Here is an 18,103-nt window from a genome sequence, read left to right as displayed (position 1 = left end):
CGCTAATACGCTGCTAAGACCGGTGGTCTCGCTCGTGTGGAATGAGCGTCGCGAAAGGACTGTGGAAGCTCGCTATGAGCACCCGCTCCGCAGTCCCGCACACAGCCATGGCAGCCAGTAAATACTCCGTATTAGCGGCGTTACGTTTTGGCGGCGTTCTTCTATGGTTCCCTCTCGTGACGTAATCACGTCGTGAACAACAAGTTCGATGGTGTTTGTGATAAGCATGTCGTGATGGAAGCTTGAAATCATTGCGCTTTGAGAAAGGTCTGCTGGTAGGTAGGTAGGTAGAAAACGTTTATTGGAAACCAAGAACTACGAATAGAACGATTATCCGCGCCGCGGTGATCCTCGGATCTAGGAACCAGGCTTCGAACATGCTTGAGGCATGTCCCCAAGTAATAACTCCATCTTGTCGGCAGCGAGCGCCACGTCTTTTCTATGGTGTTTGAGCAGTGTGATACATTTATATTATTTTTCTAGAATAATAAAAGTTATCATATAAATTTACAGTTTACAGGGAGAGTAGGACCTTCTAAATACCTTTTTAAAGCGTAATGCCTTTTTAACGGAGCATCCTAATCTCAGAATATTGTCCGTGCGTCCGTGCATTTTCCCAGTAAATTTAGCGGGGAAATTGACTTTACGTGGCGCTTATGATATCACGTGACACCAGGACTTTAAACCGCCAGGCCACCTGGCCTGACGTCACGCGCGATGTCTTACCTAAATTGAGCGGGGAAACTTGACCTTTCGTCGCCGTACATCGTGCGATATTCCCTCGTTAAAATAAATTGACGTTGCGTGACCCGACGTCGCGCGAAATTCCTCCTCTAATTTTATCGGAAAACTTGACATCAAGTAACGTCACGGTATTTAGTGACATCACCACCAACGTTGCTAGATCACATCAGTTGTGGAACTCCCGCGGTGAAAGGTACCCCTTCCCCCCTCCCCCCCCCCCCCCCCCTCACCCACTTCAGTTCGCCTCCCGTCGTTTGAAGCGCCATCTAGGTTTTCGTTTGCAATATATGACGCTGCCATCTGATTTTACGCGTACACCTAAGTGGCAGGTGCGCAGTAAACTGTATGTGTACAACAGATGAAAGGTCTCAGTAAATATATATATATATATATATACAGGGTGTTTTTTTTTTTAGGCTTTACAGATTTGTTTAAAAAAAGCCATGAAAGTTACACTTATGCCACCCTTGGAGGTGAGTTATACGGCCAGGGGGACATATTACAGGGGTCTAATCGTAACGATCGGTCAGCTAATTGATTAACATTTGTTAATTAACTTTTTAATTAAGGAAAATAGACATATGCTTCCAATTAGAAACTTGCTCAGCTTCATCGAAAACCACTAAATCAGTCATTTTCGGAAAGACTTTGAGCGCGTGAGAAGCGTAGTAGTTCACTAAAGTTACCACTCGTGGAGCAGGTACAAAGCTAGCTGTTGCGATAAGGCGCCCGCGCGATTTTTCCGTGTCTTATCTAGCCACAGCTTTGTACCTGCTCCACGAGTGGTAACTTTAGTGCACTACTACGCTTCTCACGCACCGAAAGTCTTTCCGAAAATGACTGATTTAGTGGTTTTCGATGACGCTGAGCAAGTTTCTAATTAGAACGATATGACTATTTTCATTAATTAAAAAGTTAATTAACGAATTTTAATTAATTAGACGACTGATTGTTACGATTAGCCCCCTATATCATGTCCCCCTGGCCGTATAACCCACCTCCACAAGCGGCATAACTGCAACTTTCACGGCTTTTTTAAACAAATCTGTTAAGCTTAAAAAAAACACCCTGTGTGTGTGTGTGTGTGTGCGCGTGCGCGCGCGCGTGTGTGTGTGTGTGTGCGTGTGTGCGTGCGTGCGTGCGTGCGTGCGTGTGCGTGCGTGCGTGCGCGTGCGTGCGTGCGTGCGTGCGTGCGTGTGTGTGTGTGCGTGTGTGTGTGTGTGTGTGTGTGTGTGTGTGTGTGTGTGTGTGTTTTAACATAGCATGTGTTTTATAGAGCCTACTGTTTGTTAGGGTTTTTGAGCCATATATCTATATATATATATTTTAGATATGTTATTTCGTTTTGTTTGCATAAATGTGTTTGTATATAGGCGAACAGCATAAGAAAAACATTCTAAGAATGCACGTATCAGTGTTGCCGAATTCTCGAACATTCTTCATTAGTTTAACCGCAAAGACCATCGAAACTAAAGTTTAAGATATATAAACGTAAAAAAAAAAAAAAAAGATTCGTATTTTAAGATTATATATCCTTGTGGAGGCTACGTCTTCTCTCTAATATTGAAACTTTCCCAACATTCGGCACCACAGGCAGGTATACGCATCAAAAGAGTTAGTATTTATACAAAGATAAATATAAATTTCAAAAAAGTACTTTCGGGCTCTTTTAGCCCTGGCGCATTGGAATAAATTGGTGATCATGGCGATTACTAGAAAAGAGGCGAAACTAGTGCAATACTTAAGGCTGAAAATACTGAATCACCTTTTTTATTTCTATTTATGGGGAGCGGGAGGGGGGAGTGTGTTTTGTAACGGTATTTGACGCTCCACCTCAATATAGCTGTGACGTAAAGGACTAGTGGAAGAAAATGGCACGTTTACAATTCTCTGGAATGCCGAATTAGAGCGCAGCCCGTGAGGAGGAAGAGGGCAGGGTGCGGAGGGGAGGGTATGCCCCACTTTTCCCACTGTACCCTCCCCTCCTCATCTTCTTCTTCTCGATTTAGCGGGGAATTTTTGTTAAATTTCCCGCTAAATTTAGTAGAAAAATTTTCCCCCTGTATTTAGCGGGGAAACGTCCCATAAGGGAACGCGCAGTTACGCCGACGTCAACGCGCAATTCCAAGTTGAGTGGCGACGCTCAGCTACTTAACGATATGACGCTGTGACGCCACAGCTGACGCCAACGGCGACTCCGCTCAACAGGGAAACGGGCACCTAAGAGCTGCGCTGTAAAAAAATTATACCAGGGTGCAACAAGACGAGAAATTACGTTTTTGTGCGCCGTTTCAAACCAAAACTAAGCCTGCGAAGAGTGCCCGTGACGTTGTTCCTCTGTTCTGCGCTTGCGCCGCTCAGCTTACGTCACCGGATGCTCGAACACGTGGGTTGTGAAGCCATCAGAACAAAATGAGAGCCCCCCCCCCTTTCCCTCACCCCCCCCCCCCCCACACACACACCCACACACACCTGATAAAAGAAACGAGACTAAGGCAGGAGCAAGTTGCAGGTTGCCATGTTAACGTACTATTTCTAATGTCTAGAAAAGTTAAGGTTCTGTAAAGCCAGGTCGAGCTCAGGCGCTGGCAGTGCCAAATGAGACCGAATGCCGCAAAGCAGGTTGAAGGTTGTGGCAAGCGACATGCGGAGTGTGCAGTAGCGCGGCAGTGGCCGACACAAACCGTGGGCACGGGGCGCGAGCTCGAGCGTCTTGTGCGTGGCTCACGAGGGGCTCGGCGGGGCAGACTCGAAAGGACCGGAACGAAGTAAAGGTGTGTTCTTGCTATGTCCTGACTTGCGTGTCTTTCTTGCGGGCGAGCAGTGGCACCGAACCCTACATCATTTGGCGCTTGACGCGGGGCCTACTGCTCTCCCGTGGGATGGACCGCAGGCCTTTTAGCCCGTTTTAGGCGTTTTTAGCCGGGTTTTTCCCGTTTTGACTTTGCCCTGCCCGTTAGGCCTACGTGGCCGTTCGACTAGGCTTCGGCCACCGGACGCCACCTTTGCCATCGCGGCTTGGTCCTCGTCTCTACTGTGCATAGTGTATATTAGGTGTTCTTTTTCTGTTCCTTTGTGTTCTTTCTTGTTCGGTTTTTGTGTTTTTCCTTTTCGCGGCCACTTTCGCGATGAGCCGCCGCAGAGCCGCCGCTGACCAAGCCGAGAGCGCAGACGAGCCGGACGCGGAAGGCCTTATGGCTCGGGTGGCCAACCTATGTGACACGGTCACACAACGTCTGCTGCTGACTGACCCGGGACTTCAAGGTCGTGGCCCGCGTCCCCAGGTGCCGGTCCCAACCTACACCGGCTACGACGACCGGAAGTCCGTGGCCGACTTCCTCGCAGAGCTGGCGGCCTACAAGCTTGCTGCGGGCGCCTCGGACGAATACGTCCTCGCGCGCGTTTTGCCCGTTGCGTTGCAGGCGAGTGCAGCCCACTGGTGGCGCATCGTGGCCCCGTTCCTGTCCTGGGAAGACTTTCGGCGGAGGTTCCAGGACGAATTTCTTCCGCCTGGGTACCAGTCTCGAGTTCAGCGAGAACTGGAGCGCCGAACCCAGCACCCGGACGAGACCCTGGTCGAATACGTCCGGGTGATGCAGGAGCTCTTCGATAGGGCCTGCCCAACGACACCAGAGTCGGACAGGGTTGCTCGGGTCGTACAGCAGAGCCATCCCAGATTCCGACCCTACCTACATGGCCGCACCTACGAGACCCTTGAGCACCTGACCCGGGACGCTCGCGGCACCCAAGAGACGCTTCTGGCAGAGCTCCAGTACCGGCCGCCACCGCCGCCCGAGGAAGCTCTCGAACCGTCCTGTGCCTGGTCAGCTCCCGGGCCCAGAGGAGGTCCGACTCAGCGCCAACCCCAGGAGTATGGCGCGGTCCTTCCCCCCCGCGCGCTGGACCCCTACGCCTTTGGACAGCGGGAGCGCGGGAGAGCACCACCCGGTGGCTTGGACCCCCGGCCTAGTGCCTGGCCGGCTGGATCGAGACTACGGCAGGGTGAAAGCCGTTTAAGGTCCTTCCCCCGTGATTCGCTCCGGGGCGCGGATCGCTGGCCCAACGAGGGAAGCAACAGGCCACAACGACAGGCTCCAAGCAGCCAGACACGCGACACTGACCGCCGCATTTCGGTGCGCTGCTTTGGCTGCGGCCGACAAGGTCACTTCCGCCGAGACTGCCCGGATTTGGTGGGCAGCCGCCCTGCGGTCTCGGAAAACCAGCACGGCCGACGGCGTTGACCCCTGAGCGCCCGCCGGCCGCGGTGACCATGGACAACCCGGCAGCACTACCATCGGTATGTCGAATCCAGCCTGACCCTGAGCTAATTGAGCCTCGTATGACAGTTACAGTGCTCGGAATAGCTGTGGCAGCGCTGATTGATACCGGTGCGAGTCTGTCACTTATTGGGGACTACCTGATTGAACGCTGCAAAGAGCAGAAAGCTAACCTGCGTGAGACTAACGTGCGCTTACAGCTAGCGTCAGGACCAGAAATGCTCGCGAGTCAAGCCGTGAGGTTACAGATCGAGTTCAACGAGAAAAAACGCCTTCAGCGTTTCGTTTGCTTACCTGGTCTCACGGTACCGATTATTTTGGGACGAGATTTCATTTTCGGGGAGAACCTGGTTCTGGACTTTCCGAACAAAGGCTACCGGTTAGGTAGTGACTCGAAACTGATCCCATTTACCAGACGAGAGGATTGTATCGTCAGTGTCGATAACGTTGGCGTTAGAACGCCTGCTTTGCGACTCCCATGTGCGGTAAGGGATTCTTTGCAGAAGTGTCCTGCTACGGACCAGCAAAAGCGGCGTCTCCAAAGACTCCTGGAGGAGTTTTCGCCGATGTTCACGGAGAACCCCGGCAGAACCGGTGTCCTGAAGCATTCAATTGACACCGGGAATACACGGCCCCTACGCTGCAACCCTCGACCAATCAGCGTACACAAGCGAGCCCTGCTGGACAAGGCGCTCCAAGAGATGATCGGCACGGGTGCCGTACGTGAGTCGCAGAGCCCTTGGGCCTTCCCGATCGTCCTTGCCCCCAAGAAGGATGGAACGGCTCGGCTTTGCGTCGACTATCGACGCCTGAATGCGGTAACCGTTCGTGACGCGTACCCGTACCCGTCGATTGAGTCGATCATGTACAACTTGGGAAACGCGAGCTTTTTCACGACTCTTGACTGTAGTCGCGGTTTCCTCCAGATAGAGGTCGAACCCGCTGATATCGAGAAAACCGCATTCACGTGCTACAGAGGATTGTACGAGTTTGTGCGCATGCCTTTCGGCTTGAGCAACTCTCCTGCCACATTCCAGCGTCTTATGGACATTGTGCTTGGAGACGCACGACACAACTACGCCATGGCGTATATGGATGACGTAGTAGTCTTCTCACGCTCGTTCGAAGAACATCTTGTGCACCTTCGGACTATACTCCAACGCATGCAGAATGCTGGTTTGACAGTTCACCCGGGAAAAATGTAACTGGCAACATCCAAGATTAACCTGCTCGGTTTTGTAATCGACGATGGATCGCTTCGCCCTAACGAGGATAAGCTGAAGGCCATAACTGAGTTTCCTCCCCCCCATGATGCAAAAAGTTTGCAGCGATTTCTGGGAATGGTTGGATTTTATCGCCAGTTTATCCCCCACTGTGCAGAGATAACGCGGCCTCTGAACGAACTGCTGCGCAAAGGCGTCAAGTGGCATTGGGCGGAGGCACAGCAAAATGCCTTCCTTCAACTGTCCAGAGCTATTGCTGAGACAGCATCTTTGAAGCTCCCAGACCTCAACCGTCCGTTTGTGCTGCAAACCGACGCGAGCGGCTACGGTTTAGGTGCTGTGCTGCTTCAAGACATTGATGGTGTCTTACGACCCGTAGCGTTTGCGAGCCATACGTTGACGCCAGCTCAGCGGAATTACAACGTTTGCGAGCTTGAGTGCCTAGCCATCATATTCGCCCTGCAGAAATTCAATATGTATCTTGATGGCGCGCGCTTTGTGATCCAGTCGGATAATGCAGCCTTGTCCTGGCTTCAGCGTTTGGAAAATCCGGCAGGTCGATTAGCACGCTGGGCACTGACGCTTCAAAAATATGACTACACCATTGTGCACAAGCCAGGCTCACAAAACAAAGTTGCAGACGCTTTGTCGCGCGCTCCGCTCGGCGAAGAGCACGTGCCCGAGGATGCCAATGTCGTGGCTGCGATAGATGCTGGCTCGCGCTGGGGTACTTTGATTAGCAGAGATGAGCTTCGGGCTGCACAGCAGAACGATGGACTTTGTCGCAGGGTCTCTGAGTGGTTGTCTTCACGTGACCGACGTGGCAACAGAGACGCTGACATGGGTTTCGACTCGTACTTACTGGCCGAAGACGGTCTGCTGCTCCGGTACATACCTCAGATCGACGACGAGGAGGGTGGCTCCACAGATACTCCATTTCGAGCCGTGATACCTCGCCGACTTCGCACGTCATTCATTAGATACTACCATGACTCCGCTTTGGCTGGTCACAGTAGCGGCTGCAAGACTTTGAAAAGTTAAGCCGTACTGCAACTTGGCCAGGAATTCGTCAGGACGTGCTGAGGTACGCTCGTTCATGCCCGGTTTGTCAGAAAGCCAAACCGCGCGGTGGTAAGCCCCCTGGTCTAATGCAGCCAGTCGTAAGTCGATCCCCATGGGAATGCGTCGCTGTCGACGTCATGGGCCCTTTCCCACGCAGTCCGCCTGGCAACCAGTACCTGTTGGTTGTCACGGATCATTTTAGCAAGTGGGTGGAGCTATTTGCATTGCGATCGCTGACGTCCAAGAAAATCTGGTCGTGTCTGATGGAGACGTTCACATGGTTCGGATTTCCGGCAAAATTGATTAGCGATAACGCTACTTACTTTGCCAGCAAAGTGTTCCGAGACTCATGTGCCGCATTGGACATACAACACAAGCGGACGTCTCCCTATCACCCACAGGCAAATATTACCGAACGGGTAAACCGAAATTTGAAGTCGATGTTGATCGCTCACACCGAGCGCCACCGGGATTGGGACGCGAAGCTTCCAGAACTCGCGTTCGCAACCCGAACCACGGTTAACCGATCTACTGGTTTCACACCCGCGCGCCTTAATCTTGGCAAAGAGCTGACTTTCCCGCTCGAAAATAGTTATTCTGTCGACGATCCGGGTGCTCCTCGCTCCTATGGCCAGTTTGCAGGCAATCTACGACTGAGACTCAGGGACATCGTTCGTGATGCCCGGGAGAGCTTGGACGTCGCCCGACTGCAACAGGCTGAGCAGTACAACCGAGGTCACCGGGACGTGCAATTCCACGTTGGAGACTTGGTGCTGCGCCGGACACACCCACTTAGTAACGCAGCCAGAGGTTTCACGGCATCCCTGGCTGATAGGTGGGACGGTCCATATAGAGTACGTAAGAAAGCTTCACGCCTCACGTACACGCTCGTCGACTGTGAGTCTGGGCGACTCACGGGACCTGTTCATGTCACCGACCTCAAGCAGTATTATGATTGGCTGATGAACTTCTCTCGCAGGTGGGAAGTGTTGCTGATCTGGCTGGTACTTAGTTTACCGCCTACACTCTCGAAGACTTCAACGTCGGTGACGAAGACGAAGACTATAGAAAGAAGATTACAATGGGTTTAGCCGAGAACCAGCATTTTACCGCCTATCTTGATTGATTGCGCGCGACTTTGAGCGGTATACATTTGACTGTTCTCGCGAGCTTAGCTCACCTAGCTGTTCTTGCGTTTACGTAGAAGACGTTTGCTTTTTTTTGTAATGGACATTACTGACATCCTGTTTTTTTTTTATTACTGATTTCCAAGCATGCCGCGAGTCAATCAGGCTGCCAGACGGTCCCCATCACCACCCCGGCACTGGCGACCCAGACGCTACTACCAGCCCAGGGGACGAGACAACCCGAACAACCACCACCGCCGGGGATCCAGACGATCGCACCAGCGGTCTACCGCCTCCTGGGGCACTCTCGACAACCACGGACACCCAGTGGCCTGGTCGTCCAGCCTCGCTTGGCACGACCAGCCGCGCCCTTTGACGGTTGACATGGACGCCCAAGTGCCTGAACCTTTCAGAGACTTCACGCTGAACACCCACCGCCCGGCAAACCTATCACAAAGTTACACGGAAGACGAGCGCCGACTCCTGTGCCCGCTCTGCGAGGTGCCAGAAATCCACCGCCGTACCCACAGAGCTGGAGCACTTCATCGCTCGCGGGAGTCAGCAGCCGCCGCAAGGGCAGCCATCTTACACCTCGAAAGGATGAGGGACGACGATCTAGCACGCGCCATCGCCGTTATCAGGAGGCTCCGTCCTGCTCTCCTCCGCTCCCCATCCCACGCAGACCCGTCACTACCAGATGCTGCGGAGATCGCGATAAACATTGATAACGACGAGCAACTCTGAGAACAGTTCCTAACGCCGCGGGCTGCGGGGGGGGGGGAGTGTGTGGCAAGCGACATGCGGAGTGTGCAGTAGCGCGGCAGTGGCCGACACAAACCGTGGGCACGGGGCGCGAGCTCGAGCGTCTTGTGCGTGGCTCACGAGGGGCTCGGCGGGGCAGACTCGAAGGGACCGGAACGAAGTAAAGGTGTGTTTTTGCTATGTCCTGACTTGCGTGTCTTTCTTGCGGGCGAGCAGTGGCACCGAACCCTACAAGGTGAAACCAAAGTATGAGTGGAGTGAAATTTCAATATATCCATCAGAATACCGTTATGCATATATTAGTTATAAATATCAAATGTATACAAATAATGCTTAGACACGAGCTTTGAAACCTCAGCTGACAAGGCAACAAAATGTTCAAAAATCGTCAAAACTACAGAATAGTAGAAATCCCAGATTTATAGGAGTTTTGTAATGCGCAGTAGACATTCCTTCCACGTAAAAATAACAACCTGTTTATCAAGCAAGGAACATAAATGAAACTGTTTGTCAGGGGGCCCAACATAATTTCTGAAAAGAAAAAAAAAAAAAGTTTCCATGGCAGCCATGATTTAGAATTTTGCCTTCCAACGCTCTTCGAATGTGTTTTTTTATAACCAATACTGCAATAATTTGTCATTTTTTTCTTTCAACATGAATATAAAGTTATTAAACTAGGACCGCGTATTTAGTTACTTTTAACTAACGTACTTATAGTTACTTTGAAGGCCAAGGAACGGTATTTCGTTATTCTTTGAGGAGTAGCGTGTACAACAACGTTCAAACAGCCTCGTTCTAATTTTAACCTGAGTATGCCTCCATTGCGACAAAGACAGATGGGAAACCTGAAAAACAACTAAACAGTACGAAAGCACGGGAACATTTGTCACTGAACACGTCAGTCGAACTCTACAGCTGGGAATGTGCGTCACCCAGAGAACACAATAAGGTTCGTTGGTTATACCTTTTAGAATCGAGCACAGCCCGAATAAAATCACGGAGGTTGCATACGCGGGAAGGCACAGAACCTACTGTACACTTCAAACTTTAGAAGTAGATGGAACAAAAGAGAGAGTGGAATATCTGCTTCACCAGCTCTTCCCGAAGTACAGCGATGCCGTTCATTGGGGCGCGTCAGTATAGAACGCTTCTTTCAGCATCGCCCGAGATGTATTTTCAATAAAGCGTCGAAACATTACTCATGGAAACTTTGAGAAACAGCTACTGCTTAACTGCAACGACTACTGAAAAGAAAACAATACACCATGAAACAAAAGCAGTTATGGATTTGGTCGTTAAAGTAACCAGAATAGTAACTTGTTACTTTTCAGGCAAAGTAACGAGTTCCTTTTGAGAAGAGGGAAATAGTAACGTATTTGGTTCCTTTATTTGCCTACTGTGTACATGCCTGGTTTGAGGTGCGTTGAGCACGATGATTCTTTGGCCCTCTCTAGCTGTCCGGTGTTACATCTGTTAGAATGCGGGCGAACAATTTTAATGGCAGCTTAAAAAAACACGCCGCCTTGTGTCTTATAGTACTGCTTCGTTGTATGTGATTCGGTCGGTGCTTTTATTGGCTGATATAGCAGTCCGATTGAGTGTGGTGTGATTATTAGATGCGTGTGAGTTGTTCCTTTGAGCGTTTCTGGAACCTCCAATCAGCGTAGCTGCACTGGAACTGAAGCATAATGTTTATTTATCTCAGATGACCGAAACTGGCTTAACGGTGAAGTAGATTTTATTTAGTAAGGTACATATCCAATTTAGCGCTACAAGTGTGAAGCCAATACCATATAGAGTATAAAACACGTACGCGACGTCATTATCAGTGATCGCAAATGCGCTCCATGCAGCAAACCCGCTGAAGCTCGATGAAGCAAACCCGCTGAAGCTCGATGAGAGAGGCTGCCCAGCTCCGGACGCTTCCCTTTTGGCGTCGAGGCATGCTGGCGTCGAGGCATGCTGGCGTCTCAATGCGGAGCGCGAGTTTGTCTGCTTCTTGCACAGGGGTTGCAGGGACGTCAGAACGCTGGTCTATGATTCGCTCTGATGGATGGTCGGTGGGTAGACCTCAATTCTAGCTGCCTTAAGGTCTACCCATTATCCTTCTAATCGGAGGCAATTATATCTCGGCCTTCTGACCACACCGCAAGCCCTGCGCAAGGAGCTGACAAACTTGCGCTCCGTATAGTGATGAGACGCCGGGAGACACGCTGGCGACGATGATGACGCAAGATAGGCGACGTTGCGTGTATTCACAAGTGCTGACGTTTGGAGATGAAAGCGCATGAATTGTCATCTAAGAGGCATCGGCGAAGCTCGTCAACTACAGCGCGCCCGCGATGTCCACAGCGGCGCCCGTCATGAAAGAGCTTGTCTGATTCACCAGATTCACCAGCTCTTTCTGAAGCGCAACACTGCCCTTCATTTGAGTGCGTCAGTAGAACGATTCTTCAGCGTCGCCGGGGATGTATTTTCAACGAAGCGAGAAAACATAACCGATGAAAACTTGGAGAGGCAGGTACTGCTCAAGTGCAACGACTACTGAAAAGAAAACAATAAACCATAAAACAAAAGCAGTTGTGCGTTTAGTCGTCAAGGTAATGAGAATAGGAACTCGGTGCTTCTCAGGTAAAGTAGCGCGTTCCTTTCGAGAATCGGCAGCAAGTAACGTATTTAGTTACTTTTTTTGGCGAACCTGTACATGTCTGGTTTGAAGTACCTCTGGCTCAAAAATTCTCCGGCCTTCTATAGCTACACGGTGTTACAGCTGGTAGAATGCGGGCGTCCGAATTTAATGGAAGCATCAAGGGAAATGAAAGCGGTTCTGTATTTCATGAAGAAACACCTAAATCGTCTTCATTTGGACTCAGCATCAGGCGCATCGGGATTATTTATCAATTTGGTGCACGGAGGGAGCAGAAATTAATTTTCTAAAGTACCGCCGAAGCCCTTTTTTCCAGGGTGTGTGGGAGTTTTCGGAATCCCTGCTCTCGCGCATCTTCCACGCCTGTCAAAGCTATGCACGCGCACTCTTGCTATTTTCAAAGATGTCAAAAATATACGTCACGACTGCCGTAAGTACGAAAGAAAACACAAGTGGCAAGCTTGCAATTGCACACGCTGTAAACACGAGCGACACGCGCTTGGCGGCCCAAAGATCCTAGTATGACGTCACGAGTGGTCGGAGGTTTTTCGTGTTCTCTCGCCTTTAGTCACATCTTCGGAAAAAACGAATTCAGGTTCACGAGATAAAAATACGCCAAAATTCACCTCTATCTCGTTTTTGCCATAACTTTGAGAGCCGCACAGATGAGCAAAACTGGTAGCTATATTAAAGTTAAAGATCTGGGCCCGTTTGCTCGAAGCGCTAACCGCGGTTAAAGTTAGCCGCAGTACCTATACCCGTTTTCACCTTAAGAAAAAAGTGGGTGTGTCCCTCTCGTCCCATGCTTATTGGTCGCATGCCGTCGCACATATTATTCCGTTCTGCGAAGTAGTTCCGATAAAATTTTGCTCTCTGGGAAGCTAGCGTTTTTTAAGCTTAAATAAATTTGTTATATTCTCAGTAGGATAAATAATACACCTCCTTAGTACCCGTGTATTCACGTAATTCAACGCCTCACAAGATCTGAGGATCGACGTTCGTAGCCAGCCGCTGCTGCTCACCTACCAAAATGGCAACTCCAACAACTCTGGCTGATCGGTCCGTGATGTCAGCACTCTTTCCTGAAGACGTTTCCCCTCGGGTGCAGTACAAACGTCACGCTAGTGGAAATGTTCTGTCGAGCCAGACAAGGCAGTGTGTTTTGAACGTTTATTCTTGGATGCGGCGGCAGTGCCAAGAAAAAAAAATGTGGTGGAAGTTGTCAACCTGACTGCCGCCGCAGCGGGGATCAGTGTTAGCTCGGTCTACGAGATCAAGCTTGGCTTCAAACGTGCCAACGGAGCTGTGAAATCTCCTTCAAACAAGCGCGCGAAATTCGCTGAGAAAAGAAAGAAGATTTCAAATCACGACGCGTGCACTTTGACGGTCGTGAGAAGCTGCCTGCACAATTTCTTCCGTCGGGGGGAGATCCCAACGTCGAAGAAAATCGCCGCTCGTCTCCAAGACGACGACGTACTGCCGTCCTGTTCCGGGTCTACCCTGTATCGCCTGCTGAAGGACATGGGTTTCGAGAAACAGAAACGGAATCGCAACTCCTTCCTAATTGAGAGAGAGGACATCGTCGAGTGGAGGTGGCGGTATTTGAGGGCAATCGGAAAGCAGAGAGCCCAGAACTGCAAGATCTACTTCCAGTACGGGACTTGGGTGAACGCCGGCCTCACAGTTGACAAGGTGTGGACTGACAGCTCCATAAAGTCAGCAAGGCAAGCCTTCATGTCTGGATTGACGACCGGGCTAAAGGTTCCTTCTGGGAAAGGTGAAAGAGTGATTGTCACCCACGCAGGTAGTGACACTGGCTTCGTGTCCGGCTGCCTGGACGTGTTCCGTGGGACGAAAAAGGGGGACTACCACGATGAAATGGACTCGAAAAGGTTTGAAGCATGGTTTCTTCATCTGCTGGACTTCATCGAGTCTAACATCGTAATTGTTATAGACAGCGCGCCATACCACAACAGAAAGGCTGAAGCTGTTCCCACAACTGTAACAACGAAGGGCGAGATCCAGCAGTGGCTCTCTTCCAAGAACCTAGACTGGACAGCCACAATTAAGAAAAAAGACTTTCTGAGCATCTTGGCAATGGTGAAGGATCACTACATAAAGTACAAAGTTGACGGCATGGCTACGGACGCCGGACACACAGTGTTGAGGCTCCCACCGTACCATTGCGAACTAAATCCCATAGAGTTGGTATGGGCACGAGTCAAGCAGGAGGTCGCCTCCAAGAACATCACATTCAAGCCCAATGACGCCGAGCGGCTCTTGAGGGTAGCAGTGGACAACGTAACAGATGTCCATTGGCATGACTGTGTAGAGCATGTAAAAAAAAGATGGAGGCGAAGTTTCAAGAATGTGATGTCCCGGAGTCGAACCTCGAGCCAGTCATCATACCCCTCGATGCAAGCGACATGGAGGAGGAGAGTGGAGACGACGACGAAGCTGACGACGAGGATAAGGGTGGAGAGATCTTCGGTGTTCAGCCTTTAGAATAGAATTGACCGTGAACTAATGTCTTCCTAGGACATGTTCTCTTCTGAAAGTGACTAGAACTTTGGACTCTGTTTGTTATACCCCAGAACACAGAGCGGTCCTTTTAAGGACCATTCACATACTGCAAAATCGGATTCCCGACTTCATACGCGCCTAACCTCCAGTGTCACGTTGTTGTCGTGATACTACCTTTCATTACGTAATAGCCTTGTTCATGGCTTCTCGAGGTCTTTGAAATCAGCTGCATAAATCCCACTGCACCGTGGATAACCAGTACAAAGATTCACCCTACAAAAAAAGAAGTTTGCAGTTGTACTGCACTGTCTAATTTTCCCATCTACAGCAGAGGTGTCAGGCGCCATTTTGCCTTTTTGCTTTCTAAACATATATGCATACAATTACACTTTAAGTGTCGTTTTCATTCAAGAAAGAAGACGTAGTGTTGGCGGCATGCCGAAAGTGGACCATTTTTCTGGAATGTGACCCTGAGCGTAAAATTTCACTTCCTCACCTCATGCACATTCAATGTCGCTGACACCTCATTTTGAGGTCTAAACATCATGTTCAGCCCAGTCCTTCATTGAGATAGCTCCGTTAAGGCAGTGATCAGTTCCCCAGGCGGTTTGTGGGAAAGTAAACTCACAAACTGCCATCCATGCACATGCCTTGGGGTCGCTCTGGCAATAAACGTATCTCTCATCCACCATGCTGTTTCAGATTATAATCAGGATTCTTATCGCCATCCTCACACAGGGCCACTCAGGCAACGAGCAAAAGCTTTGATGGGATCCTGGAAGAACGTATCTCACATCAACCACGCTGTTTCTGCTTATAATCATGATTTGTACCACCATCCCCACACCACGCAACTTAAGAAAACACAACTAAACAATAAAAAATTAAATTCACCACGGCACACGAGGAAACCGATTGCCTACTCAATATATACACATGGACGTCAACGCAATAACATAAACAATTGCATATTAGGACAGAATAAACTATGCAAACATAGGTTCGTGACTGGTAGCAGGTCTGATCAATCCCAGTTCATCAAGTTTGCGGCGATGTCGATGATGTCAGCTGATCTTTTTGCTTTAGCGCTCCATGGTTGCCGTAAAAAACTGTAAATGCGCTAAAACTGGCACACATTGATTTTTTTTTTCATTGTGTTCTTAGAAGGCCGACGGTATAAACAATTTAGATATACAAATATATGTTTATTGAAGACAGTTTAAAGAAGCGATGCAAAATTGTACAGAGCATAAGCATGTTTATCAGAAACAAACGCTATTTAACGAGATATGTTCTAGCTTTTTTGCCACTAGAGGATGCTGCAGTACTAAATTCGTTTTGGTTTTGGTCTCTAAATGTGGATCCCACCACCTCCCGACGGAGAGTGGTGAAGTTTACGCGATATCGCGGAGTGCCCAGAATCGAAACACTATCTAAAAAATGAGGCGATGTCATTGCCCATGCTTTGCGGTTTAAATGAGGTAAGGCAAAGCGAAAGCCTCCTGCACCATTCGTTGCTGACTAACGCGCCCGATATTGCAACCACAACGACATATTAGTTCCAAAGCGAGCGGCGCTCACTCACTGGGGCACCGCCATGTTTCCCCGCATCCCTACCGAGCCAGTCACGTGATCCTAAAATTCCTCTCCTAGGTACTGTGGCTAACTTTAGCCGCGGTTAGTGGTTCGAACAAACGGGCCCGGATTGATAAGCATATTCCTGTTATTTTTACTAAGACGTCAAATGTCTCTCCGTGGTATGACACCAGCCTGAGGCGCCTGGGGAATAAGAAAAAAAAACATCTATTTAGGCGTGCCAGCTACCGTGCCAGTCCCTCCGACTGGCAACCATACCAGAAGTAAGAAGCAGGATATAAACAAAAAGTTGCTATAACTAGACATTCTTACTACCAAATCACTCTCCCGAATAGGTTTCGTACAAACCCCAAAACATTTTGCATCATCGATATATCAGGAAATTTACTATTTGACCTCGAAAGTGCTCGTGTTGTGAATTCTGCTCCTTCAGGAGTATTTTCATGTGAGAATACGGCCCTTCCTCTTTTGGATACGTTTTTTTAACATTTTCAAATGGATAGCATAACGATTCATTCACCTGGTGTTGTAAAACTAATTAATAACTTTAGGTTTTTTCTTCGAGTGGTGAAGACAAAATGAATTCGAAGGTTTTAATGAATGCTAAAACGCTATTTCTTATTATTTCCGCAATCGTTTCACAGTCTTTGCTTAGTCACTCAGTTCCAGTGACTGGAAGGCCGTTAAAATTATCCCGTTATTTAAATCAGGTGAACGCATCTCCCACTTAAACTATCGCCAATATTCATCACAAGCATAGCCTCTAAAATGATTGAACATATACTACATTCGAACAGCATTCGGTTTTTAGAGGAAAAACAATTAGTTTTTAATTACCAGCATGGATTCCGGAAGGGTCATTCCTGCGAGACTCAACTCGCAGGATTCATTCATAGTACCCATCGTTGTATTGACTTAGGTTCCCAAATTGATGTTATTTTTCTTGATGTCTCCAAAGCGTTCGACCGGTTTCGCATAAGCGTCTGGTGCAAAACCTTACCCATATAAAATTGGTTAGTAACATCATCCTCTGGATAAAAGACTGGCTTTAAGACCGCAGTCAGCACACGTTCGTAAACTCTCATAGTCCAACTTCTATCCTTTTGCCTTCGGGTGTACCTCCAGTGTCCGTCCTTTAAATCTTACTTTTCTTAATACATTTTAATGACTTACCTTCATGTATTTCCGACCGCATTCGTATATTCGCAGACGACTGCGTTGTATGCATACGAATTTATAACTAAAATGATAGCATTCAACTAAAAGATGACCTCACTAACCTACCATCGTTTGTCGACTTGGCTCATAAAGCTTAACCCTTCTAACTGCAAACTCATTTCATTTTTTAGGAAGGAAACCTTTTTTTTTTTCATAACTACTCTATTGATTCTAACGTTGTTGAGTTTGTTTCCTTTTACAAGTACTTAAAGGTTCACGTTGACTCGCATTTCTTCTGAAAAATACATCTTCGGTCACTGTTATCATCGTGCAATCGTTCTTTGGGCTACCTGAAATATACACTTTTTGTCCTCCTTCTCACTTAAGAGAAACTGCATACATTTCATTATTCGGCCGAAGCTTGAGTGGGCATCGAACATCTGGGATCTTAACCAAGCCTATTTCGCCACTGAAAGTCAGCTTTTCAAAATTGAGTCATGCGCTTTGTTTTGTTTTTTTCTGAATAATCGCGACATTCCAGCGTCACCTTATTAAAACAAAAAGCCGACCTTCAGAACTGGCCTTAATTAGCAAGCTTTCTCGCTTATGCCCTTTACATCGCCTTTACTATGCACCATCTCTCAGCCAAGGCACCCTAACGCAGTCGCATTTAATCACACCTCGTCCTTATCACGCGTGCAAGAATGGCCGTTTCACCTGCCGCACTTGTATTCCTTCTTCACCAAAATAGCAGGGAGGTGGAATGATCTGACAGAGCGCATCGACACCGAGACTAACCCCGATTGTTTTCGTTGTCTTATCAGCAGCCATTTAGGTATTGTTTGAGACACGACTCCTTGTACGTTTGCACTGCTCTCCTATGTAAGTTTTTTTTTTTTCCATATATACTGTACTTAGCCGACCCCCCACCATGTAACGTCCTTCCCAGTAGGACCTTTAAGGTATTTCAATAAAAAAAAAATG

At 48.7% G+C, this 18,103-nt stretch overlaps 2 protein-coding genes across 2 annotated transcripts; both read left to right on the top strand.

Annotated features, from left to right (window-relative positions):
- The first annotated feature begins 7,741 nt into the window (after positions 1-7,741).
- On the top strand, positions 7,742-8,816 carry LOC120851191. The gene is made up of 2 exons (XM_040223799.2): positions 7,742-8,160; positions 8,580-8,816. The coding sequence occupies exons 1-2, from the start codon at positions 7,747-7,749 to the stop codon at positions 8,814-8,816; spliced, it is 651 nt and encodes a 216-aa protein (XP_040079733.1). The 5' UTR covers positions 7,742-7,746.
- A 4,547-nt stretch (positions 8,817-13,363) lies between these two features.
- LOC120851192 lies at positions 13,364-14,352 on the top strand. Its single transcript, XM_040223800.1, has 2 exons — positions 13,364-14,143; positions 14,227-14,352. Exons 1-2 carry the CDS (start codon positions 13,364-13,366, stop codon positions 14,350-14,352), a joined length of 906 nt encoding a protein of 301 aa, XP_040079734.1.
- The last annotated feature ends 3,751 nt before the right edge of the window (positions 14,353-18,103 follow it).

This window comes from Ixodes scapularis, unplaced genomic scaffold (genome assembly GCF_016920785.2).
Source record: "Ixodes scapularis isolate PalLabHiFi unplaced genomic scaffold, ASM1692078v2 PGA_scaffold1__304_contigs__length_218370807, whole genome shotgun sequence".
In the NCBI taxonomy this organism is placed as follows: domain Eukaryota; kingdom Metazoa; phylum Arthropoda; class Arachnida; order Ixodida; family Ixodidae; genus Ixodes; species Ixodes scapularis.
This window is presented reverse-complemented; position numbering and strand designations above follow the sequence as displayed.